General features: G+C 51.3%; 1 protein-coding gene across 2 annotated transcripts; it reads right to left on the reverse strand.

The window, feature by feature from the left end:
* Nucleotides 1-754: 754 nt before the first annotated feature.
* On the reverse strand, nucleotides 755-19,197 carry HPF1 (histone PARylation factor 1). 2 transcript variants are annotated; one of them, XM_074355652.1, is made up of 8 exons: nucleotides 19,037-19,197; nucleotides 15,842-16,001; nucleotides 13,791-13,977; nucleotides 12,655-12,753; nucleotides 7,947-8,097; nucleotides 5,905-5,992; nucleotides 2,269-2,441; nucleotides 755-989 (listed from the first exon to the last, which is right to left on the reverse strand). In XM_074355652.1, exons 1-8 carry the CDS (start codon nucleotides 19,082-19,084, stop codon nucleotides 858-860), a joined length of 1,038 nt encoding a protein of 345 aa, XP_074211753.1. In that variant the 5' UTR covers nucleotides 19,085-19,197; the 3' UTR covers nucleotides 755-857. The 2 variants fall into 2 exon arrangements, with proteins under 2 accessions (XP_074211753.1, XP_045376758.2); XM_045520802.2 differs by lacking the exon at nucleotides 19,037-19,197 and adding an exon at nucleotides 18,010-18,588.
* Between the last annotated feature and the right edge of the window lie 6,954 nt (nucleotides 19,198-26,151).

Raw genomic sequence — 26,151 nt, forward strand, 5'->3', positions numbered from 1 at the left:
TTACCGAGGGGGGCGAGTACACGTACCACCCATGAGCAGCTCACGGCCGCACCAGTGAGACTCGTATTCATGTTAAAAGTCCTGACTGGAAGTGTTTCTTAACCATCTACTCACCTCTTTTATCACGATGAGGACACATCTCAGATCTGTTTTAAGGACGCAGCTGACGGTACGTAACTTTGGAGACTCTTCAACCAGAGTTCTCTGGGCAGGGCAAGTCAGTCTTCTACAAAATGGGGGCAAACAGGGAGACCCGAGGGCTTCTCCACCACGAACCCCAAGAGGTTAACACCGTAACCAGCTCTCTGGCCCAGCCCAGAGCAAGTGTGTAAGGTGAAGGACTTCCTGTCAGGTGCAAGAGGGCTCTGACTGGGGACAACGCAGCTATCCGCAGACTGCACGGAAAGCCAGTCGGGTCGTCTGCGGCGGGAGAGTTCAGTGTGTAAGTTGACGGTATGTTGTGCACATCCTGTATCAGGGTGCTGTGCTGTATCGGCTGCTAAGCACAGACTGAGCCGCAGGAGAGCCGCCTGCAAGGCCACACCCACTGGGGCAGGTTGACAGCTCTTACTAACTCAGGTCTCGGGCGTAGATGCCTCATTGCCCACGTGTTGGCCACGGACTCGGGGCCCCTGGGAGGAGAGGGCCGCCTCCCCCTCCGCAGACATCAGGAGGTGACTGACATCTTGGAGGACCTGACTGGAGCAGCACGTTCAGACGGCTGGCTGCACATGAAGAACTAAGCCAGAAGAGCTTTATAAAAGTGTTTCCATCGATTTATTTTCTGTATTCCTTAAAAACAAAAGTCACATCTAATACTAATGCTTCAAAACACTGTACACCCAAGGCCACTGCGCTCACGCTGCGAGCTGGTCCACGTCCTCTTTACTTCTGTGTGCCAGGTGGTCTTCGATAATTTCTGCAAAGAGATTCCTCTTCAACAGATTATATGCAAGAGGTAAAAGCTGGCCAGCAACTTTATGAAAATACTGAAAAATAAAAGGAGGAAACATTAAGAAGAAGACTCAGCAGAAAATCCCCTGGAGAAGCACTCATGGAACAGCCCAGACGGGGGCTGGAGTGCCTCCCCCGTCACGGCAGTGAGCTCCCACCAGCCCCGGCCGTCGGCCCCAGGCCCACAGGACTGGCGGCCTGTCTTGAGGAAAATGCAGAAAACCAAGTTAAATTTTTAGCTTCCCAATTCCCTTAAATAAGGTTCATCAACCCATTTTTGCCCCAGATATGCTCAGATGCTTTTCCCTTCTCTGCAGTCAGTCCCTGCAGTTCAGGTTCTGTCTGTGAGCCGACTGTCAGTACGACCTCCACCCCTGCCCACTGTCTCCTGTTACCCTCCGTCCCGAAAGTCACTGCCTAAGGTTTATCAAGGGACCCAGACGACTGCTGTCACAGTCAGTCTCCAAAGAAACCTCAACGTGCCTATGACGTCGCGTCCCGAGCGCTGATGGGCTGTTAGGTTGGCTCACGCTTCCTGGCCGTTAACCGCTGTGGCTGTTTACTGAAAGCGACCCCCTGAGAAGGGCGCAGTCCCCCAGACGGGCCCCTGGGCAGCGGCCTCAGCCTGACCCAGTAACTTCCCAGAAACGCGATGCTCAGGACCCATCGGGAACCCAGTGACACCTGGGGTGTGGGGTGCCCAGCTGTGCTCAGAAAGCCCCCAGGGCCCCTGTTCAGTGTCTCTGGGACCCCCTGCACCTGACGAGACGGGGACGCCATGTGGACCGAGCAGGACGGTGAGAACAATGCCCTCAGGCCCCGGGAGGGTGTGACGGGGCATCCCGCACCCTTGCTGCTCTCTGAGCCCGAGACTGGGGCAGCTGAGTCACCGCTGGTTTAACTCTTAAGTAGGTTTTCCCTCCTTAACGAGCAAATGGACACTGATGAAACGGCACCTCCTGCGTTTTAAACCCTGAGGACAGACTTCAAAGTAGCACTTCCCCTTCACCTAGGACTTCGAGCACAGGAACAACCCCCCTAAACAGTGAAATGGGGCCCAGGACCCGCATGCCCCACAGCACTGAAGGGCACGGCTGTCTACACAGCTGATGAGTAAAGTCAGTAACATAAACCTGGAGGCAAAAACCTCATTCCTTCACCTTGGCCGGAACACAAGATGAATGTCAAATGAAAAAGTTTCGGAACATCTGCTTAGAAGTCATGTCCACAAGTCCGTTTTGAAATTCAAGCTGCATCCACACCCCACCCGTGCTGGACCTGGGGACAGAAGTGGGCAGGGCTGTCGTCACTCACGTGGGAACCATGACAGAAGAGGTCGGTCCCCAGCTCCAGCCCCATCCCGTAGTCGCATTCATCGTTAGCAAACTGCACGAACGTCACCATTTCCTGAACGGGTGCAAACGCCCTGAGTCTCTCGTCATCACTGGGCGCTTCGGCGATGGTCCTGCAGATCCTCCTGAGGCTGGCTGAAAAACACCAAAGACAGGCTTCCTGTCACCACCTTCACAGGACAAAAGCCGGGTTTCTCCTCCTGTGACCGCCCGAGCACAGCTCCACAACGGCAATTTTATTATTTTTCCACTTCAGACTCAAAGGCAAGGAAGTGGCTTAGTTAACCACGGAGGGACCACGTGCTCGCCGAGCGTGACCACCCTGCAGTGGGTCACGCTGCCATCCCACACTGCACAAGCTCGCAGAGATTTCCCCCAGGCTAGTCAGGGGGCTGCAGCGACGGCCCACCCTGGCCCCCTTGACTGTAGCTGCCCTCAAGGACAATGTGCTTCCATCCTTAAACGGTTGAAACCAAAACCAGCATGGTGACAGAACACAGGGAGCCCTTCCCTGGGCTCGTCCATACTAGGTGCTGGGTTTAAAAAATCCAGATCGACAACAGCACAGAAAAAGACGATGTAAGAGACAAGAACTCACCGTGGAATTAACCCTTTACCAGTACGCTCACCAAAGCGGGGCAGGTGGGCCACGGCCGCAGTGTTACTTGAGTCCCAAGCAGAGAGACCCGTAAGCATCAACCTACACGGAGCCAGGCGGCTCAGGGTTTGTGTCTCGGCTTTCAGCCTGTCCGCTACTCCTGGACACCAGCGTGCGCCAGCTCCCGCCTGAACCACCGAACCGGGCCGGGCTTCCTCCCTCCCACCAGACGAGGCTCCCCGTGGTGCAGGACATGGAGCAGGACGCCTGCCACTCAGAGCAGCAGGACACAAGCCACATGGGGCCAGACGTGAGCGGTGACGCCTGGCACCCATGACACCATTTTCAGGCCCAAGGCACAATGCTGTCGCAATACCAACTATACCGTCTGCTGATGACAGCGGTGAAGCTCGCCAGGGCATTAATCTCAGGGCCCGGGCGCCACCCACGTCACTCAGCGCTGATGCCACACAGCTTGCTTGTGTTGGTCCTGGAGTGAGACTGTCCCCTCCCTGCCACAGCAGGTCACCTCTACACTGGACAGGTGCTGCCTGTCACCTCTGTTCCTGACCATAAACAGGACATTTATTGCTTTGAAACCTCTTAAAAGTGATTTTACATAAGCTTCATGAAGTTCACGCTCTTCTCCAGAAAAAAATCCATGCCAGTCACTGCAAGGAGGCTGATCCGGCCAGCTTCCTTCAGAAATCTCGCTCAGGGTGGAGGCGGCTCCCCCCGCGCCCACGGGGACGCAGCCTCAGAACCCCACAGGCTTGGCACCCAGTGAGGACCCGCTTGTCCTCTGTGAGCAGATAACTGAGAGTGTATCACTTTTGCGGGGGGTAATTAGGCTGAATGTATGTATGTATGTATTTATTTATTTATTGACTTATTGACTGACTGACTGACTGATTGACTTTACTTACTTACTTACTTAACTTACTTTTACTTACTTACTCACTCACTCACTTACTTACTTTAATGGAGGCGTTGGGAACCAAACCCTGGACCTCGTGCTTGCTAGGCACGCACTGTACCCCTACCAGTGTATCACTTTCTGATGTCATGTTTTCTGTGTTCACCCGGGCAAGTCACATGTGGACCAGACAAGAAACTCGCCTTGGAGGGTGACCAGGCTACAGACCCAGTAAGGACAGAGATGGAGGCGCTGAGGTCACCCCGGCACGAGGGCAAATTCGTTCCTCTACCTGTGAGCGTCTACAAGAGGTCAGGTAACAGAAGCCCCGCTTGACCAGGGCCTGAGCAGCCTGACATACGACCCTGCAAACACTCTTGTGATGCAGGAGCCTTGTCGTCTCCTCTCCTGGCCACCACCCCAGCTGGCTGGGCACAGAGTCGCCCTGCCGCTGGTGGGCTCCAGTCAGAGCAGGTCCCCGGTCCCCAAGAACAAGACCCGCCGTGGAGGGCCTGGGTAGGACTGAATGCTGCTGTGGCCCCAGCCCCGGGCATCGTCAACCATGACGCCCATAAACAGCACCTCACCGGCCAGGTCAATGCATTAGCGTTACGTGTAAGAGGGACAAACTCAATGGAGACCTGACACGGGCGCACAGCTCCCGCAGACAACACGAGGCGAGAGCGGGACGCCAGGTCCTGCCACCACTGCTCACTCACGGTAATTAAACCACAGGGGGCTCTCATCTCTACAGCGTTAGAAGAAGGAAGTAAATACAAATGAGCTCGGACATAACAGCCAGCACCACACATGGGGGTAACAGGCCGGCTCTAGGGCCCTGGGTGTCTTGTGCACCCGACATCCTGCGGACCATGACCTCAGTAAGGCGCCCCTCTCCATGCTCCCAAACAAGGCAGGGAGCGGAGCTCTTCATGCAGCACAGGAGGTGATGGGGGGATGGGAGCATGGTGGGCAGGCAGACCCCTCCACCGCCGGCTTCTGGGGGGAGACACGGGACACGTCAGCACGGCCGGCAAGTGGAACGCAGGCCACACATGCAACCTGACTCTTTGTAGCATCCGTATTAAGAAATATGAGATTAATTTTACGGTATCTACTTTAACCTAGTATATCCAGAACAGTATCATTTCTACAGTGTAAGAAAAACTAAACAGTGCTGCACATTTTACATTTAAATGGATTAAAATAAGCTGAGTTACAAATTCAGCCAAGCTGCAGCAGCCACACATGGGGTGCTGGTGACCACGTGTGGCCAGGGGCTCCCACGTGGCACGGCCTCCCCAGCGGCAGGTCAGCCACAGCCGGGAGCGCAGCTGGGAGAAGCGGGGGCCGGTGCTGGAGATGCGGGACGGGGGCGCCTGGTTCTTCCTTGAGGAAGTCTGACTGGGTCTGTCTGACTGGGTTTCCCTGACTTCCGTCCCCTGGAACAGGATGGTGAGTAAGAGAACGCCGAGGCGGCTGCTCCAGGTGCGAGAGAGAGGAGGGCAGGGGGGAGCGCCAGGAACCCGCTTACCCCCCTTCTTCAGCACTCCAACCATCAGATTTTGTGCGTGAACAGCCCGTCTTCAAAGAGGGTTTACACTTACACACAGAGCAGCTCAGGGTCTTGGGCTTCCAAAGGCCAAACAAGCTTCTAAAAGGTAGACCACACAGATGAGAGCTTCTCACAAAGGACTTACATGCTGCTGTCATGACCGCATCCAAGCTGACTCTAATGTCAAGGGCTCTCAAACAGTTCAGCCATGTCAGCAAGACGACAGGTTAGAGTTCTCTGAATCTGCGCACCTAACGCCTCTGCTGCCAGGCGAGCAGCGCGCTAAGCACCCGACCCCTGTGAAGGGCGTTCGCCATCAACCGTTCACAGAGAAGGAGACGCGGCTTAGTAAGTTGCAGCAACCTGTCAAGATTACACAGCTGCCAACAGCTTCAGTTCAGGCCTCAGTGACCCTAGAAGCCAAGCTCCTCGCCATCAAGGTGCGGGGACCGTCCCACAGAAGGCCCGTGTGTACCCTGCTCTCAGTACAGGACAGCCCGTATTAACACACTTCGCGAGGGACACCTACCATCCGTTTCGGGGAGCTCTCGGTACCCAACGTCATTCTTGTCCACTGGGACAACCAGGCCTGCCCCGTGAAAGCTCTTTGTCACGACCTAAATAAAAGGGAAAAAAAATGTAGTCGTGGTAAACAGACAAAAACAACACAGGGAAGAAACCCCCCAAAACAAAGCACACACACATCCCTCAAGCCTCGTGTCAGAACACTCAGTGCCCTCGCATTTCAGTCAGTTTGGACCCAGGGCAAAAGCGTAACATTCTTTTCTTTACAACAAGCGAGAAGTCGAGCCCTGGAGGTGAGTGACAGTGAGATCCTGGGCACTTGTTTGCTGGGGGGCGCCCGGGGCAGCACACCCCATCACAGGAGGAGGGAGGGGCAGGGGTTCCACTCCAGGCCCAGGGGTCTCCTGGGCAGAAGCCCCAAGGAGCTGGGCCCGGGAGGAGGCGGCACGGCTGTCAGCAGGGAGACGAGGAACGAACTCCTCTCCATCCAGTGAAACTCAGACCCCCATTTTGACCTGTGAGCTAACTGCCCCGAAGTGAGACAGGTGCTCGTTTTGGTGCCCTTTATGGAGACAAATAACTAACCATAACGAACCAGTGAGCTTCCACGAAGTGGGAATTCTCACAGACAGACCCAGGCGCGACCACAGCCTCTAACCAAGTGACAGAGGGGACAGTTATTCAAACCTAGTTCCCAGACAACCGCTCACCATTTGGGGAAAAACAAACGAAGTCATCGTTATGCTGTATTTTACTCTCAATACCAACATAACTTGCAGTTGGATTTCAGGATTAAATGTAAAACCATGAAACTACTAAAAGAAAAGGCAAACATTTTCATGATTTGGGGCTGGAGAAGGAAAAGGCTTCCAGGTTTGACTACATTAAAGAAGCTCAAGTGAAAACCAAGAACAACATCAGGACAAATTAGCTGATGAAGACGATGCAACATATACACGTAACAATAAAGTCAATGAAAATTAGCACCTTTAAACTATAAAGCGAGTCTTACAGATGACGCAGAAGACTGACACCCAGATCAAAACACAGGAAGAGACCACACTGACCTGACGGGAAAATGGACGTGGGTCAGGCAGTTCACAAGGGACAGACAAATGAGAACTAACGTCCGTTACAATCAAAGAGAAGCTGATGAAAACAGCAACAGGTCATTTTATACACATCAGGGGGAAAGACCAGAGACTGGTCGGAGCAGCACTGGCAAGGACAGGTCACGCTACAACGCGGGTGTTACTGTCGCACACAGAGACTGATCACTAAGTTGTATATACCGGGGGAACTGAAGCTTTTTCGGACTAGACTGACCAGATGGACCAGACGCGGGAGACAGCGGGGAGCGGGAGGAGAGACTGGGCATCCACGCTCCGGGGATAAATGTCCCTCCACCCAGAGGTTTTAAGGATGAACTGCAGAGTCCTCATTTACCCCAGAGCAGAATTCCTCTAGCTCCTCTGCTGACTTGCTCTGACACTCATAAGTGACAAACCCAAAGGATCCAAAACCCAGAAGTACTTGCTGTCTGCAGAGCTCCACTCACACTGCTGGCATTTAGGGGAGAAGCAAAAAGAAACACTGACAGGCTCGATACATCCCTGAGAGAGGACTGCTGGTGCACACTTCCCCGGAGAAACTTCCCGTGTCCCAGGATGCACCGTCTCTCAGGAGCCCCCTGCCCTGAGGGGCCAACTACACAGGCTTTAAGGCATACCTTCACAAACCTACCCCCCTCAAACTCCCTGCACAGGAGCAACAGACCTTAGCCGTTAAACAAATTTAAATAAACATTGCATACAAAGATGCCTTTACTCGTCTGTGAAATGAGTAGCTGGTCAACCCAAATTCAAGCGTGGGTAGCACCAGCCTGAGCTCTGCAGCCCCACGTCCCGTAGCCCAGCCCAGCTGATGACCCACAGGCCCTTGTGGGGCAGGTGCTGGGCAGCCCTGGAGGGGCCCATGTTGGGCAGGGATCGAGAGGAAAAACCCCTATTAACACAGCAGCATGGAGCTGCCGGACCCAGATCGCACCCTCTTATCTCTCTGTCGCATCTTCATGCTCCTCTGTTCCAGGGAGAACCCCAGTTCTCGGGCTGCTTCTGTGAGCTTCTCGTCTATGTTTTTCAGGAGACTAGTCTTCTTTTTATCTGTTACTTCTTTAAGTTTTTTCATCAAAAATAATCTGAAAAAGAAGTAAAAGCCCTCATTAGTATGCAGGCTGCTGTACTAAACACGCAGATCTCGGGAAGGTAGGGGAGCGAAGTTAAAGACAGCAGAGTCCATCTGAGAGCAGGACTGCGGGATGCGTAACAAAGTCCTCTCCAAATCTCTAACGAGAGAAAAGCAGCATTAATCAACGGCTGCCAGTCACAGCAGCCGCAGACGCCGTGCGGGTGTTGTCTCCGCAGCGCCCACAACAGACGTGAGACGATGTTTAAAAAGCTCAGGTTGAGCCAAGCTTACACTGCATCCCTTGTCAGCAAGACACGGCGTGCTGCCTTGGAGTCTGATGTAATGGAGGAAAAGACACCAAAAAGGGCTTTTTATTTTTCAAGAGCCGAAGGTCATCTATAATAAAGGCTCAGCAGGTTTTCCTAAATGCTACCTTCAACTCTGTGTTAAGGGGGGGAGGGTACAGCTCAAGTGGCAGAGCACGTGCCCTGCACGTGTGAGTTCTGGGTTCAAGCCCGGTACCTCCTCTAAGGATAAATTATTTCCCCCTACCAAAATAAATAAGTAAATGTTTGAAGGTACTAAAAAAAATTTTCAATCTGTGTTAAGTTTTAAAAATACAAAAGGAAAGCAAAACTAATTTGTAAGCTGATACAAAAGCACAATCCAAAATAAATTTTAAATGTGTACAATCTGTCAATGCCCATTACAGAAGTAACTTTACGCTAAGACTCGGGCCAGCAGAGCAAGGAAAACGAAGAGCCGGCAGCAGCGCCCGCTGGTCACTCCCGTGGCCACTACCGGGCCACCCCGCCCCCGACGCGGGCAGACTGCTGCTCTGACGCCCGCCTCACAGGTCAAGGACGGAGGCAGAGGACCGCCAGCCACCCTGGGCTGAGAACTAGCGTGAGCAACTGAAGTGCCCCCAAGCCACGACCACCAGGATCCCTGCCTTCTGACCCCAGCACAGCCACAGTCACACTGAACCGCCCCTTCGGGGACCCCAGCGCTCCGAGCTGCTGTCCTCACTTGGAGCACATCCTGGTCCCGCATCCACAGCGCCCTTCCTCCCGCTCCTCCCCATCAGGCCCTGATTGAACCCCCTTCTCCAGGGAGACCACCACCTGCATGGCAGGCACTGGAGGCAGGGCTGCCCCCATCACGTGACACGACTGCTTCCTGTTCACGAGGCGTCTGTCTCAGCGCCATGCTCTGGGGGGCTTCAAGCTGCCGCGCACACAGGGGCAACCAGACACGCGCGCTGTGACGTCACTCCTGACGGGAGACGCCGCGGGGCCCCAGCAGGGGGCACACCATGCGCTGGCTGACGCAGATTCCCGAAGACTGACGCTTTGTCACATCAGGTTTACTCCATCTTGTCACAGTGTGAAACAGTCACAATCTCGTAAGAAAAGTCTTCAGGAAATGAGAAGGTGATAGGCTCACAATGGTGGTGACAACTTTCCCCAATTCCAGTTTTTGCTTTTGAAATCTTAAATTTTACCACTGGCCACACAGTCCGTTATTTCCATGGGTTTATTTGCGAAAACATCTGCCCAATACTCAGGTTAGAATAATCAGTGTCGGCCAGTCACTCTCTCCAGCGAAGCCGAGAAAAGCTGCGCCCACAGCCCAGCCCCACAGACCCCGTTCCTTGAGACAGACCAAAACACCCAAGTACGCAAACATGCCTCTCCCCTGCCTCCCACCCTGTCACACAGGATGTCACCACGCTGTGACGGCAGCAGTGGGGATGCAATACACCGTCACTGCTCCATCCCCAAGGTCCTTAATGACACCCGCCTCCTGTCACTCCTGCAACACCATCCACGGCTAACCCAGGCCACTGCCCTGGTCCCTGTCGAGGTGCTGCCAGGATCTGCCTGCCCCCACCTCTGTGCCGTTGGTGGGAGAACCACATCCCATCATCACCAAGAGTCTGGACTTCACAGGCCTCCTAAGGGGCCGTCAGGCACCCCTGGGGCCACCCCACCGTTTGATCACTGCTGCTTACTTCATGGCTTCTAACCTGAGTGCACATCCGACTCCCCGGTTCCTGGTCAGAAATACTCACTCTGAGACAGTGTCTGAGGAATCACAGCCCGTGACAATAAGCCCGCATGACCCGGCAGGGGGAGGCAGAGCGCGTGGGGGCAGCAGGCGAGGGGAAAGCAGCCCCCTACCCGCGTGTCCCGGCCCAAGGTCACCAGACAGGCTCCACTTACTCGTTTACTAAGTACTAGACGTTCTGCACGGCCTTTGGGCCCTGCACGAAGTAACCGTGCGTTAAATGTTCACTAAGAAGAATGTTTATTCATTAAAATGAATTTTTAAAACTGTAAAATTAAAACGAGAGCAGTACGTTTGGGGCCACACTGACACCTGGAACATGTCCTTTAGGAAATGTTCCTGAGTCCCGGTCCGAACGCGTCGGCGTGGAGCTGCGCACAGCGCCTTGAACAGGAGCCCGAAGCTCCCGGCAGCGTTAACTCAGCAGCATGGCCTGGAGCTGTCAGCAGACCCCCCCAGGGCCCACAACCTTTTAGGTCTGAGAGGTCCAAACTACTGCCACAATTACTCTAAGGAAAACAACAGAATAGAAAGAAAATCATCGCTAGCCTTGCTGTCCAAAGGCAAGTACTTTACAACCTTGAATCATCTAGACCCTCCCTACGTGCATCAGAGGAGGGGAACCCGGAACCATTCCACTGCTCTGTCCTGTGACCTCTTCACAGGACGTGTCACACACTTTCCCAAGTCCACAGACCAACATCCTGGTGTCACACGGTATGGACATTCTATGGGTATTCACCTAATTTTCTCTACTGCTGGATATGTATGCTTTTCCTAATTCTTCATTTTTATAAACTGTAATATACACAGTCATCTGTGCACCCAACCAAAATTCCTTCTGGTAAACAGCTAGAAAGGGAGTTGCCGAGTTAAGTGCAGCACAGGCCGGGCGGTGTTAATTACCTGTCAGGAAACCTTGGATGAAATATTTAAACAACCTTATTCCAGCTGCTCTCCATCCACATTTTACAATTAGCTCTTGTGTCAGAAAGGTTTCTCACAGCCTGACCATCACTGGGTATCTTCGTTCTTTAATTTTTACTCTTCTTTGCTGGCTGTATCTGCATTTCTTTGGCTACTATTAAATCTTACACAAAGAGAACTAGTTTCCCTGAGCACAAAAACAATTTTTTGTAACAAATGGTCTGCCTTAAAAGACCTTACTCGGGCTGATATAGAAATAAATTGTCTGATCAGTTGACTTAAGTCTCAAAAAAATGTACTCTATCCTGTAATTAATACTTGAAAAGCATTGCAACCTTTTTACCTCTATGTTTGAGATAAACTGTCAGAGGTAGAAAACATTCTGTGTGTAATAACATTAGGTATTCAGATTTTCACTTGCTGGTCTGCACCTACATTATAAACTTCCCATCAATGTATTTTTGTTTCCTTTTTCCTTTTCTATGTTCTCCAATAAGCTAAAAAAAACACCAAAACAATCTTGGATTATTTTAGACAACAACTGTTATCTTTCTTTTTAATAAGACCAAGGGCACTAGTGAGACCTCTGCTGTTTCTGCATGTCCAGGTGTGTGTGGACTGAATGCACGGTTTATGGTGCATCCACCACGGAGCAGGTGGGTGAGTGCAGGAGACACACAGTGAGCAGACAAGCAACTAGTTTCCAGTGAAGACGGCACCAAATTTAAATTCAGCACCAAATCTGAAGGGTGTAAAGAACTACATAGTTAAAATCTGCAAGCAGCATTTTATGTAAATCTCAGCGTTATCAGAAGGAAAGAGCCCTTGGGGGCATCTACCGTGCTGGTGCATACCCTGCAGTCCGCTGACTGAGTTCTGTTTACTGCAAATCTGTGCTACCAAGTCACAGGAAACAGAAGTCTTTAAAAAGTAGGGTAATGAGAAAGGCCACACAAAACACGCTCCACCTGCTACATTTAAGGTGATCAAGGTGCCTTCTTCACTTTATTAGAGTCAGCTGCACAGCCGTGCCAGCGTCTTGGGACCGAGTCTGAGGCCGCACACTCCCCGCCTGTTGGCGCCCACATGCAGCCCGCATCACCCGCATCACCCACACGAGCGTCCCCGCAGGCCCCACGCGGGACAGCTTCCTTCGGGCAGCGTGGGGCCCTGAAGTCAGGGAGGCGGAGGAGAACCCACTGGGCCGTGCTCCTGTCCCCACTGGGCTGCTCTGGCCCCGGCCGGGCGGGGCCGCAGGCACAAGGCCACCTCCCACTCAGACATGATGGGGTGGGGACACGCCTCGCAGGGACAAGCAAAAATCTTGTCATTTTGCCAGAGAACAAATGAGGCCAAGATTAAGTAATATTTCATTAAATAATCAGTTATATAAGAGGTGTACTGTTTTGTGAGAAGTTTAACGTGGACAAATGTCTGCAAAAGCCATGGAAGTGAACTCAAGAAACCTAAAACAACTTTGCGCCAGTTCCCCTCAGTGAGGGGCTGACTGACACAGCACAGAAACTGTGAACAAATATAGGGGAGGGACTGAAATAAAGCATTTTCTTACTTGACTGCAGCAAACACATTATCTCCATTTTGAACAATTGTACAGTTTTTCTTTGCTTCATTTGTACCAACAAATACAGGAAGTTCATCAGGAGAATCCCTGTTGAGCAAAAGATATTACAAATTCAGCTGCCCATAATGTACACCATCAGAAAAGTAGAATTTTAGATCTACATTTTATACCCGCATGTTTTTAAAAACTGCCAATGAATTTCCCAAGTTTAAGCTCTAAGTTTCTTAGAAATATCTATGACAAATTGTATTTATGTAACAGAACCTAAAGACGCTTAGGACCTCGTTACTTTTATAGCCACATACAAAGAAGGGGGAATAAAGCCTTTCAAGTCCCACAAAGTCAAATAAAGTCAAAGAAGGAGGGGAAGATACACTCGATCATCTCTGTCCCAGTCCTGGAGTCGGGGGTGGGGAAGAAGGTGGGAAACAGAAAGAAACAGGACAGAGAGGACTATGAAACACTGCAGGTGGAAGGATCCGATTCACACATACAACCACGTCCTTTCATTTTACAACGGAGGAAACCAGCAAAGAGACCAGGTGACCCAGCCAAGGGCCTGGGAAGTTACAGGTGGAGCCCAGCCCCAGGTCTGAGCACGCCCTGTCCTCTGCACCTCGGCTCTAACGACCGCACCTCTGCAAAGTGGACAGCTGTCTCCCTGCCCCCACCTCGCACGTTACCCACTTACTCCTCCTAAGTCTCCCATTAGGTGCGTGTGACGCTGATCCTCGTTTCCACAGGAGGAAACTGCGTCACGGAGAGTCAGAGGCACCAAGGACTGGCACAGGGTCACCCGGGTAACAATCAGCAGCCCCAGTCTGACCCCAGAGCACGTTCTTAATGCTACGGCCCTGGGGAGCACACGGCCAGCTTATATCACAGCAGCTGCCCTGACTTACCCTTCTTCCCTAAAAGAGCTCTTCTGAACCCCAAAGGAAAAAGGTTTATAACCACAGAGGAAAAGCTGGCGAGGTTAACCTTAACAAGGGCACCCAGCCCAGGGGAGGCAGGCAGGTCGGGGAGCCCAGCAGGAACTGCAGATCGCCCACCAGCAGGGGCGAGCCCGCCCTGTGCAGTTCAGGGGCAGCAGCGTGCTCAGAGGAGGAGAAGACACCCTTTACCTGAAATAGCCCATGTGGAACTGGGTGTTACCATCTCCAACAATAATGGTCTGGAGCTCGGGAGGGTCGTAGTAGAACCTCCAGTGGAGGTTGCAGTTCAGGCGTGCCGGCTTCCTCACTTTATGTTTTCCCGCCAGGATATCATAAGGGCCCACTAACCGAAGCCCGAGGCTGGCAGACAGTGAATCTGTAAATTAAATACGCTTATTTAGACAGTAACTTTCTGGGGGCAAAAAGGAAATAATGCCTTTCACTTGGAAAAAACATCTCAGCAACTGTCTGAAAACAGAGCTTCCCCAGTACAAGACCTCCAGTTACCTGTGAAGCCGTGAGCTGGGGAGACTCAGGGGTAATGAACGCAGTGCAGGGAAGCCGGGCCGCACGTTTGGGGTCTCCTCTCACCTGCACCCCTGGTTACACCCCACACAGCTATTTACTTTGGCCAAAACAAGGCTGTTCTGTGTCCCTACGGGCATCTCAGAGCTGCCCACTCCCCGCGCCTCACTACTATGTTGTCGTTGGCCTCGAACTTCTGTAGCACACCCAGATCAAGGGAGAGTCAAGACAGACGGCAAATGAAGGTCAATAATTTAATTAAAAACGTATTTAATGAGACTGTTTCCTTCACCTTCCCTCCCCCTCGGCTAATCCTCACTCTGGATTCTTGCCTCCCTGACTGTCCGCCCGGCGAACCCCAATCCCGGATGCATCTGCATTCTGTCCTTCACAGATCACAAGCGTTAGGTAAACCCAGAGTCAAGTCTGCTCAAATGGACACTGTCACCACATCAGACAGGCCCTCGCTGCTTCTCTAAAAGGGATGAAGACACTGCAGGCAGGTTCTGGAGATGCAAGAAGGTGGGGATGGAGGGGGAGGAAAATTTCTGGAAGAGGCAACAATGTGAAAAAAGGCCCAGAGACGGTTTATTTGGAGGGAAAAGCAGTTCCACTCAGTTGGAGCTCAGGCTGGCACAGCTAAGTTTTAAAGTAACAAAACACCTCAAACGGCCCATCTCATTAGCCAGAAATAGCCAGGTTCTAGTCTGGTACACAGTAATCACATCCCTCCTCCACCGACGGATACAAACGCACAGCTATTTGAAAGAGAGGCCACACCGCTTTGCAGGCTTTTTGGTTCTCCAACCTGCCCGCACTTAAATCTTGAGTGTTTCCCACGCTAGTAAACGTGTCTTTAACAGCACGGGAAACACAGTGGCGTTTCATCATAGATACGTCTGTTATACTGCTGACAGGCATTTACTGTTTCTTATTCTTTTCTATTCCAAACAGTGCTGTGGGGAACACCTTCGCTGATACACGATGGACACAGCCATGCGTGTTGCTGCACACAGTCCAAGTGTCTGGACGTACCGCCGGAACCCAGCCATCTCCCAACGCGCGTTTCCATCCACAGTGCGTGGGGCTGCTTCACCTCCAACCTCACGTTCAGACGGTGAAACAGTACAAGGGGGTATGGACGAAAAGTAACTCTGTTACCACATCATCAGCTCTTTCTGCATCTTTCAGAGACAGTGCAGGCTCGCAGGAAGCATGGGGCGGTGGGTGCATCCCTGACTGACAGATACCAATGGAAGCGTATGCTATGTGATCTCCCCTTTTTCACTTAAACTACGTCAGGCACAGTACTTTATCGCTGCCTAGAAATCTGCCTCATTCTTTTAAAACTACAAACATCCACTGAATAGATGTGTCACCGATGAGCATTTAAGCCATTTTCTATTTTTTGTTTCCATTTCGTTGAACATGGTTTTCGGTTCCCCTGGGGGCAGCACGGCTGAGTCAGTCATGCTGAAACCCCTGCAACATGTCCAAGCGGGTGCTTGTTTTCCTCCAACACTCATGAAAGCAAGCTGTGAATTCACCTCTGCTAGCATGACAGGTGATGGTGACATTATTACAGCACAACTTTCTAATTCTCTCACTGGAAACATCTTTGGGAAAGTTCCTTTTCCATGAACTTTTTAGACCCTTGGTCTGGTTTCCTACTCTTTCCCCGACAGAAACAGGCGAAGGATTCTGGAGCAACTCACCAGCGGGCTTCTCAGGATCCAGACCTTCACAGAACCTCCAGAAGTGATAGAAGTCTTCAGGCAGAGGAAGCCTGTAGTGGCGTTCCACTTCTTCTCGCAGGTCACTGGGGACGTCAGCTGCACAGGATTTGCTCCTCTTCACGGCAGCTGCTTTTTCACACTGAAAATCGGCAGATGAAGCTTTGTTTCTCCAGGAGTTAATTTCAGTAACTGCTTAATAGCACTGCTCAGTTTTGTTCACCCAACTCTACGAGATACATGTGTTTTCTTTAAAACTCAACTTAAATGGTATTTCTGAGTAAAATCTGGGGATTCTTTGGGGCAAGGAAAAAAGGAAAGAAGAGTTTATAAAATACAGGTGTCAAGAGGGACACACGCAGGCACCTCGCATCTGTGTGGCCCGCTGTTACCTACAGCAGTACCTATTAAACTTCCTAAACTCTTAAAAAAAAAAAAGAGGGACACACTCAGCAAGTCTTTAAACATATTTCCTTAAGACAATGGAAACACAGAAAACAAAAAACCAAAAAATATAAAAGAAAAGGTAAAGCGCAGGGGAAGAGCGGGCTTTGCCTCGTTCTGGTGAACAGGAAGCCAGCAGGCCCTTCGTTTAAACAGCACCAGTTCACAACAGAAGCAGAACCGCCAGAAACAACTAGACACAAGAGGACTCAACTAGTTAAGACAATTATTTCACAAAAGGCCGTTTAATGCCAGAACCAGCTACAGAAGTCACCTCTAGCATCTCTGCCATGCAGGTTCACTCCACAAGGACGCCAGGCTTCATGAGGCCTGTCACATCCCTGGTAAATTTTCATAAAGACAGAGTGCTCAGCTAGGTTACTCATCTCCAGCCCTGCAAGAGGCAGTGCGCTGTTCTCAATAGGAACCTAGACTCTTTCTCTCCAGATTCTTCGCTTCCCATCCGAGTCAGTGCTTCTCAGCTGGGAGCCATTCTGCTCCCCCCGGGTAATATCCGGAGAGCTTATAAATCGGGGGGGGGGGGGGCTGCTCCTGGCATTGAGGGTGGGGACCAGCAGCGCTGCTAAACATCCCACAGTGCACAGTAGAGGCCCCTACAAACACTTACCCGGCCCAAGTGGCCACAGGGCTAAGGCTGAGAAATCTAACCCGATGTTTCATATTTACATTCCTCCCACAGGCTCAAGTTTATTGATGTTATTTTAGGTATAGTTCACAGTCTGCAAAACGTACTTATTAACTGGATGACAGATACAAGAATGTTCTTGACAGCATTTTTTAGAAAACAGAACAGATGAAAATCCCCATGGACAGCAGAACGAACGGTTACAAGGCTTTGAGAGTGGAGTTACGCTTGGTGAAAAGGAAGGACAGCCACACACAATATGGATCAACCTTAACAACGTGACGTGGAGTGAGGGGAAAGCCCCTGAAGGTTATATGCAGCATAACAGCCTTTTAATGAAGTTCAGAAACAACAAGTACTGTTCAGGCATAAACTCACAGGTGATAAGCAGTAAAAATAAGACAAGGGGAAGCATACAACTGAGGGCGGCAGCCACGCTGGGGGCACAGAAGACTGCAGGCAGAGAGCGGTGAGGAGCGTGGAGGTGCAGGGCTACCGTCAGCCTCCCCATTCTCGGGCTGTGCAACGGGTTCACAGGTTTTGTCCTATTGTTAAATAAACGAGGTAGAAGAGGGCTGTGACCTACAGTGACAGTTTATCACTCCAAGGATTATAACATGTCTGTCTGAAGTCATAACAAAATATGACTGTTGAAATATGGAGCCAAAAAATGGATGGTGATAACAGCAAACAGTAATAAAGTAAAAACAGTAAGTAATAAACACTGCTATGCACTTACTACGGCACCAGGCCACTGCCCTAAAGTCCTTCTAAGGACTAACTCACCTAATCCTCAGGACTACCCCAGGAGCGCGATACTATTAACCACATTCCGCAGACCTCAGGAAACTCAAATTTAGTAACTTCCCCTAGGTCCCCAACTGGAAAGTGGAAGGATGGGGATCTAAACCCAGGTGGGCTGCCTCTCCAACTACTGACAGAACAGTGGGAACATAACGAAGTCCTGACCCATCCTCCCCTTGTTTTTGTAACTGTCTTTGGTTAGACTTCCAAAGACTGGCTCAAACTTAAGATGTCAGAAAGAAAAGGCTACGTCTACCTTGCGGAAAGGAAGTTTCGCGTGATGGTTAGGGTTAATTAATGGCTTCATTCCTGACTCTTCCCATCTCCAGCAGTGTCACCTTGGGCAAGCTGCTTAACCTGTTACTTGTTTTCTCATTGACCAAAAAAAAAAAGCATACCTGTATCACAGGGTTGTTACAAGGGATAAATTATTTGTAAAAGTACACAGGCCAGGCGTACTTAATACACAACTGCTGACCATTACTGTTAGTAAAGCCTCTGTAGACTTATCTTCATTTTTCCTGTTTTATTTCTGAAACTAATACTCCGTTAAAGCAGCTCTCAGCCCCTTCAAAGGGAGATAGGATTTTTTTCAGCTGTGCATCTCCAAATCCCAGTAACGAGAGTTCAGGACGGCTGCGCCCTTCAGAGGCTGCCCGGTCCTTTCAGCCTTGTGTTCCCAGGAAGCGTGGCCCGGGGTGGAGAGCGCCCAAAACCACGGCGCTGGGCAGCGGGTGAAGCCCCCCTGCGCCGTCTCAACCTTCCCAGGTGACAACGTGCCCAGAGGGATTTTTGGAAAACTTTGCTCCTCTCCCGCCCGGGTCTGCCGCAGCGGTCACACGACGTGTGAAAAGGCAGCAAAGCCCGAGAAGACGCCCCCCACGCCCCCTCCCCGCGCCCCCGCAGCCGGGCCGAGCTCGGCGCTGCGCCCAATACCCTCCGCTGCCTCCCCCCGCCTCCGGGGGCGGCTCGGGCCGCAGGAGCCCGGGAGGCCCCACCTCAGCGCCCCGGGGCTCGCCACGCCCTCCTTCCCACTCGCAGCGGCGCCAGCGGCGCCAGGGGCCGCCGGACAGAGGTGGGAGAGGTGGGAGGAGAGGAGGAGCCAGGCTGTGTCAAGCCAGCCCCGGAGGGAGCCGCCGGCCGCGCGAGCCCGCCCCGAGAGGACGCAGAGGCGCGAGGCGCCGCTCTCCGCTCCGACCCCGGCGCGCAGCGGGCCCTCCAGGCCGGGGACGAACGCCCCGCGCCGCCCTCAAACCCGCGGCCGCCCGCCCTCCGCGCGGTACCTGCGGCCCCTCCCCGCCGGGCCTGCGTTTCCCGCCGCCGCCCACCATCCTGCCTCCGCGGCCGGCGGAAGCCCGTCCGGCCGAGAGCCCGCGCGCCGCCGACTGCTTCCGGCTCAACGGCCACCAACCACCACACCACGCCGCCGGGCGCCTTGAAGGAGGGGAGGCCCCGCCCCCAGGCCCGAGCGCGCAGACGAAGCCCCGCCCCTACGCCGGCCCGGCAGGAGCGCCCTCCGCTCGCGCGTGCGCGTTCCGCGGCTTGACCCGCCCGAGTTCCTCTGGCAGCGCGCCGACCCCCGCGGGACTCGGACCCCTGCGAGGGTCGCCTTCCTCCCCAGGCCCGCCCTGGGGCAAGGCTCGGGTGCTCTTTCGTCTGCATTCTTTTAAAAAGTCCTCTTTCTGTCCTCCCCTACTGTGTTTTCCTTGCCCAGCATCGAGTCATCTTCATTGGTTTGAAATTACACAATTTCTGACCACTCTTGATTTACTCTATTGAGTCAGTATTAAATAAGACACTCCTGAGATTTGTATCTTTGAAAGATACTATTTTTCGTCAATAAAAGTTTGTCAGTAAGACAAGCCAAAGTTTCTCTAGTATTAAGCTACAATATGTCCATGGATTTGTCTAAAATTGTTGACCTTGCTGAGGGAAAAGATTGTATTTGTTTGGATTATTTTTGTTTTTTGTTAAATTTGGGGTAACACAATGATCACCAACATACGTCAGATATTTTTGTTGGTGCTGGTGGACTTCTGCAGAAAAATTCTCCGTATGAAACGAAGGGAAGTAATGGGCGATTTGACAGGACCTATGATTTTCCCTTAAATAATTATTGTATTTTAAAATGTATGTTTTTGTAGAAAAGAAGATACACAGACGTGATTCTGTAGTATTCTGAATGAATGAAGAATGAGAGTTCACACAGGGGCCACCAGAACTATATAGTGACAAGTAAAATCAGTGGAGGTTCTCAGACCCAGGAAAATGCTAAAATTGAAAAGGGTTCTAATCAACACAGAATGAGAAAACACACCCCGCAGCAACAGTAGCTATGAAACGGATACCCCTTAGAGCCAGAAGTCCCTAGGTTTACTATTTAGAAGGTTGACTGTTAGTGAAACCTGGATTAATAAAAGACAATGAAAGTGGAATTAGGAATTTCTGTGTATTCTTTAAGAGGGTCATTGATTCTAGTAGTTAGTTACCTTTAAACTCCTGATTGAGGAGAAATTTTTAAAAGGAGTATTTATTTCCCATCTTTTGCATGCTTTCAAGACAACAGATGTCACACCTGGCTTCTTGAGTAAACACTCCTTCTGCACTGGTTATGAGAGCTGCTGCCAATAAAAGACAGGAAGCACACAGAATTCCAGGCCCAGGGATGCAGCCAGACTCCTACACAGGGCACACCTATGAGGCTCTGAATGTGGGCACCATTGTCCCCAGCAGTCCAGAAGGAGTCCCTGACAAGGCACCACCCATCCCGGAGGGGAGCACCAGCTTTGAGAAGGTCCAGAGCCCCTAGGGCATTCAGATTCCCAGCCTGTGCAGCAAAAAAGACTTCTTATAAGGACTGTCGACCTAATTAGGGAAATCCAGGTGGCTGAGTTAAGTCCAGAGGGTGTGGAGAGGTGGAAAGTATCCATTTTTGTCTCAGTTGCCAGACTGAAAGTCAGTGGCATCTTCAGAGCTGGTCCCAGTTGGTCGCTACACCCATGGACTGCATGCGAGCTGTTGTTCACCTTTGACATTGCGTGCTGACCCTATCAATGACCATTGGACCCTGACATACCACCTGACCAAACAATGACCAGGCTATGTCTGGTCTGTCCAACTATGCTTAATCCAGATCCGTAGCCCTAGGACCATGTAACCTTCAGTTAGCACTAGCTGGATAATCCAAATGCATCTTAAAAGGGCTTCACAGATTCCCAAACCTTCATATTTACACTGGATGAAAAGTCCAGTGGATGCACCAATCCACTTTTTCCCTACTACAGTGTCTTGGAATCTAGCTCCAAGCACAGTGGCACATAAATATTCATTGGCCGGCCGATCTCCATTAGTGGCTAGCCATCGCCATCATTAAACAGTTCCTCACCCTTCCTTCTATCCACTTAGTCGTTTACTCGCTTAAAACGTTTATTAAGTGCCGATTATGCACCAGGACTCCGTTAGGCTCTGGAGAAACCAAGGCGATGCAGTTGCTGCGTCGAGAGAGCTCATAGGCTGCCAAGGAGTCCTGTAGGCGTGGGGAGTCTGTGTTTCACACTCACATAAAGGAGGTAGAGAATCGTGCGGGCTTTATCCCATGCCCGTCTACCAGACCCCCTGCTCTGGATCAGCCTCCTTGAAAGAACTGCTCTCACCATTTTATTCTTAGGATTTCACAGCGTCCGTCAGACCTGAAATTCTGAGCAGGTAGTGTCATTACCAGGAAATAGCAAATGATACAGCAGCAAAGAGCAGTGTGGGAGGAGCAGGCTCAGCTGGTAGGAGTTCACCAGGGGCCGTTACAGGGAGCGTCAAAAGCCGTAGGTCGCCAAGACCAAGAAGGGAAAACAGCCAAGGACACGGGGGATGGGAACGTGGGGAGCACTTACTCCAAGGATGCAACCAAATTCTGCTGAGTCATATCCGTCTTGTAGGAGGTCATTCCCTTTACCCTCCAATTTTATTTTTAAATCTGAGTGTAAAGCTGTAACATACACTGATTTTAGAAAATCTGAATAGTATGGAAAAAACAAAGAGAGAAATTATCTTAGCCCACCACCTAGAAGCCTTAAGGAGAAAAAATATCAGGGAAAAGCTGTGTCTGTCACACACATGCTACGTCCTAGAAGCGGCCTCGGCTGCATTTAGTACAGTCGGCCCTGTTCTACTTGTTTCCTTTTTTCCACTGAGATAATACTGCTCTTAAAATTTTATATAACTTGCTCTAAAAAAATAAAGCTTTATAACAAACATTGTTTAACACTTTACAAATATTTCAATGGCTACACAAACATGCCACTGGACAAATGTTTACAAATATAATGATCTGTCCTCTTACTAGTAAGTTTCCACTATTTTTTTTCCGATTTTTTTTTGTTGTTGCTATAAATAACTCTACGGTCAACATCTTATATTTTGGAATACCATCGTAGCGTGGATTCTCAGAAGGGTGGCTGAATCCCAAGAGGAAAAACTGAGTGTCTTATGCATAACACATCATTTAACACATATTACCAAATTGCTATCTAAATAGAGCAGTTTGAAACTGGAACAAAAAATAAGTGTTATCAGTTAGAAGCAATACATGGGAGTACGCTCTTTTCAAAACAGCACTGGGCGTTCTCAGTAAAGATAATCTTTGCTAATCGCTTTGTACTTCTTTTGAAGTTAAACAGGAGAGATCGTAGCTATTCACCGACAGCTTGTGCATGAATTTGAGCTTAGGAAAGAGGCAGTGATCCAGCCAGGGACCTCATTCCTCTGCCCACCCTGCACCCCAGGTGTCTGGTGACCGCCTGCTGCTGCCGGACTGTGAGCAGGAGAGACGCCTGTCACGTCCCGGCCAGGTTTCCTCAAGAAGCGTGTGTGCCCTGCCCACTCTCTCTTGCCCTGCTGGCTGGCTGAAGAGGGCTCTGAGGCTCCAGAGGATGGCCCCGGACCTCAGTCACCACGGGGAGGAAGCCACTGACCGTTAGGGACAGCTGAATGGACTGGGCTGCTTCATGGCAGGAAATAAACATTTATGACACTAGCCCATTGAAATGCTGTCATTCGTTTGTTACGGTGGCTGGCACCACCCTCCCCAGTATGGCACTCCACACAAAAGATGATCACACGCAGAAGGCGCCAAGCCCTCCTGGTCCTTCTTGTTAACTGCAGAAGCCACGTATGTGTCACCACGAACATTCGCAATGTATCACCTAAAAGTCAGGAATGGAAGTGATGTGTGACACACTCACACTTTCAACCATCCACCTATCCCCGCGGCCAATCATTTAACAAATACTGGGGGTGACTTATGCGTGAGACACGGAGAATTGGTTTCTGTGACTTCCTGAGCATATCCAGATGACCCCCCAGATGACCCAGGCCCTGGGTGCCACCCTACCTGGAGTCGGCGGCCTCCACTCCCTGCGGGAGCAGCTACATCAGGAAGGAGGTGAGATTCGAGGTTATACAGTTTGCGCACTTTTGTGCACATTCTGTCAGGGAGGGAGAGAGGACAGTTTTGGGGAGGAGGGTCCACAGGCAGGAGGGAACCAGTAACGTACTGGTTACTGGGGAGGGGGGGGTCCTCGGAGATCTGGGACGAGAGAGAAGAGAAAGCATCCCGGGAAGTTAGCCCAGATGGACGACGTGGAAAACCTGCTGAGAGGTGGTCACCGCAGGTGCCTGATGGTGAGCGGCCCCTCTGGTGGGACTCAGCAGGCAAGACCACCGCCCTCTCTGGTCCTCGACGAGAGCGGCGTTCAGGAGGCCAAGTTCAGAACAGTGTTTTCTTCCTGTTATGACTTTCTGGTTCTGAGTTTTATCTTGGATACATCGAGGCCCACTGTCTTACTTTGGGCTGCCAAAACAAAATTTTGCCTTTGCTCCAAAATGCGTGTCCTTCTCAAATATCATCAGCTCAGCCAAGTCCAAAGTCCTGTCTAGACACCATCTCAACCAGATGCGGGTGAGACTCCAGTTCGTCTCCGGCCATGAACCTGTGCTTCCAAAACCCAGCGGTGAGGCAGGAATGGGACAGACAGCCCCACCCCAAACAGAGGGATGGAGGGAGGAGAGAAGGGGGCCCCAGCCTATCCAGCACCCAGCAGGACACACTCGCCACGCCTCAAGGCTCAGGAGGAAGCTTGGACCGGGTGTTCTGCCCTCTGGCCCAGTGGGGCGAAGGTTCTGGCTTCCAGACACACTGGGACGGGATTCCAGATCCATCTTTGCAGGGCAGGGTTTGGCCGAGAGGCTCTGGAGCGCCTGCCCCGTGGCTTTGCCAGGTGCGAGTCCCAGGCTGTGGCCCTCCGTACTGGAACTCACCACACTCCTGACTGCACGGGTCCGGGGTCTGGGAGGGAGTTCCCCTAGTGGGGGCTCCTGTGGGGGCCCCACTCCCACTGCGGTGCTGCACCTGGACCTAGGCTTTTGACACAAAATTGGATGCAATTCTTTACAAGAGAGCTTCTCGGCCCATCAGGTGGAATCTCCTACAGATGCATGCCCTGCACATTTTCTGCTCTTCTTGGAGACTCACAGTGAGGTTTCAAACATTACTGTATTAAAAAAAAAAAAAAAAGCCTGAAAAGAGAATCCATAGCCCGAGGCTGTGCCGATTCTGAGAAACGGTGAAAACCACGTGGAACGTATTACGTATTCTACTGCCTGATGCTTCTGGAGTTCCGTCCTGTCCCTCACTCACCAATCCCTTACCGGAATCACAGATCAGGGCCAGACCCAGCAGCAACCTGGGCACCCCCAGTTTTCAAGCTCTAACTCAGGGCTACAAGTACCATTGGATCCTGAGGTTTTACCGCCCTCTCCCCCACCAACTGACAGATCCCTGAGTCACTGCCTGGCTTTTGGTTCTTGAGTCCTGCAGCTCCAGCCAGGAGCAAGCACTCCAACTGACCGGACTCTCGAGAAAGTTCTGATCCCTCCAAATTTCTATAGATTGCTTTTCTCCCCCTAATGTTTCTGTTGGGGTGGAGTTGCCAGTTGCCATGGTATTCTGTGCAAACAGAAGCTCTTTTATTCTGTGGGAGGCTTTCAAATACATCGTCACACAGTGTCTGTCACAGAATGAACTGCTATTATAACCAGTTTGTGTATCGGTTACACCTCTAGCTGCAAAGCCCTGGAGGTTTTTTTTTTTTTAATGTATATGAGCTGCTGCTGAGATACCCTTGAGACCGGGGCTCACACACTGTTCCATGTGAAACCGTGAACTCTCACTGAGGCACCACGGCCGTCGGCTTGGGGAGGAGAAGGTGCATTTTGAGGGCTGGCAGGGATGGGAACCAGGCAGACTGTTTTCCCTCCGTGCCTAGGGATTTGGGTAATAATTACAGGACCCAGGTTTGGCTGCAGGACAGACCAGTGCATAACTACCGCTGCTCAGTGGCCAAAGGTAGAAATGAGGGTGAGGGTGTTTATTTTGTCAAATCTCCAGCTTCCTTTTCTTTTCTTAAAATTGAAGGAGAGTTGCTGTACAGTATTATGTTACTAGGTGTGCAACATCGTGATTCACAATTTCTAAAGGTTACACTCCATTTACGGTTATTATAAAATACTGGCTAATTCCCTGTGCTGGGCAGTGTGTCCTTGCAGCTTAGTTTACAGGTAACAGTTTGTACCTCTTACGCCTCTCCCCCTCCCCCCTGCCCACTGGGAACCACTAGTCTGTTCTCTGTATCTGTGAGCCTGCTTCTGTTTTGTTGTATTCACTAGGTTGCTGTATTTTTTAGATTCCATATATAAGTGATATCATACACCATTTGTCTTTCTCTGCCTGATTTATTTCACTTAGTATAATAACCTCGAAGTCCATCCACATTGCTGCAAACGGCATTATTTCACTCCTTCTCGTGGCTGAGTGGTGTCGGAGGCTGTTGGCAGATTTAGTTGCTCCTGGGGCCTCTCCCCCTGCCCTGCAGACGGCTGCCTCCTCCCTGTTTCCTCACATGCCGTCCTTCTGCCGTGTTCCCTGTGCCCCAATGTCTCCTCTTATGAGCACACCCGTTGTTTTCACAGGGATTAACCTGTGGACTGAGGTCTGCCTTGGTTCACGGTCACATGAAGTAGATTCCAAACGTTTTCCTGGGTGGAACCGCTTGTAATCCCACCCCTTCAAATTCCCCAGAGAAAAGAAAGATGAAAGAGGGTCAGGAGTCAGACCTCAGACCCCATCCCCACCCCGTGTTTAGGAAGAGAAATAAACAAGCTGATACGTGGGCTTGGTGACTCGAGCGGCGGTTTCCCGGGACGCTGAAGCGACTGCGGCAGGTGGAGCATTCATTGGGAGCATCCCCAGGGTTCACACCTGCAGGCGGGAAGGCAGGATGCAGGCGTGGGTAGAGGAGGAAGGGGGCTCTAGTGAAATCCTGCCAAGGGTCCCAGCTGACCGCAC

Source organism: Camelus bactrianus, chromosome 31 (genome assembly GCF_048773025.1).
Source record: "Camelus bactrianus isolate YW-2024 breed Bactrian camel chromosome 31, ASM4877302v1, whole genome shotgun sequence".
Classification (NCBI taxonomy): Eukaryota; Metazoa; Chordata; class Mammalia; order Artiodactyla; family Camelidae; genus Camelus; species Camelus bactrianus.

Excerpts from the sequence above, each read along its gene's own strand:
- HPF1 (XM_045520802.2), bottom strand. The coding sequence starts at position 18,060 with ATGAAGCCATTAATTAACCCTAACCATCACGCGAAACTTCCTTTCCGC. Across the intron at positions 5,993-7,946 it reads TGCGACAGAGAGATAAGAGG|GTCGTGACAAAGAGCTTTCA; the intron begins GTGCGATCTGGG and ends CCTTTTATTTAG. Across the intron at positions 990-2,268 it reads TCTTCTGTCATGGTTCCCAC|TATTTTCATAAAGTTGCTGG; the intron begins GTGAGTGACGAC and ends TTTATTTTTCAG.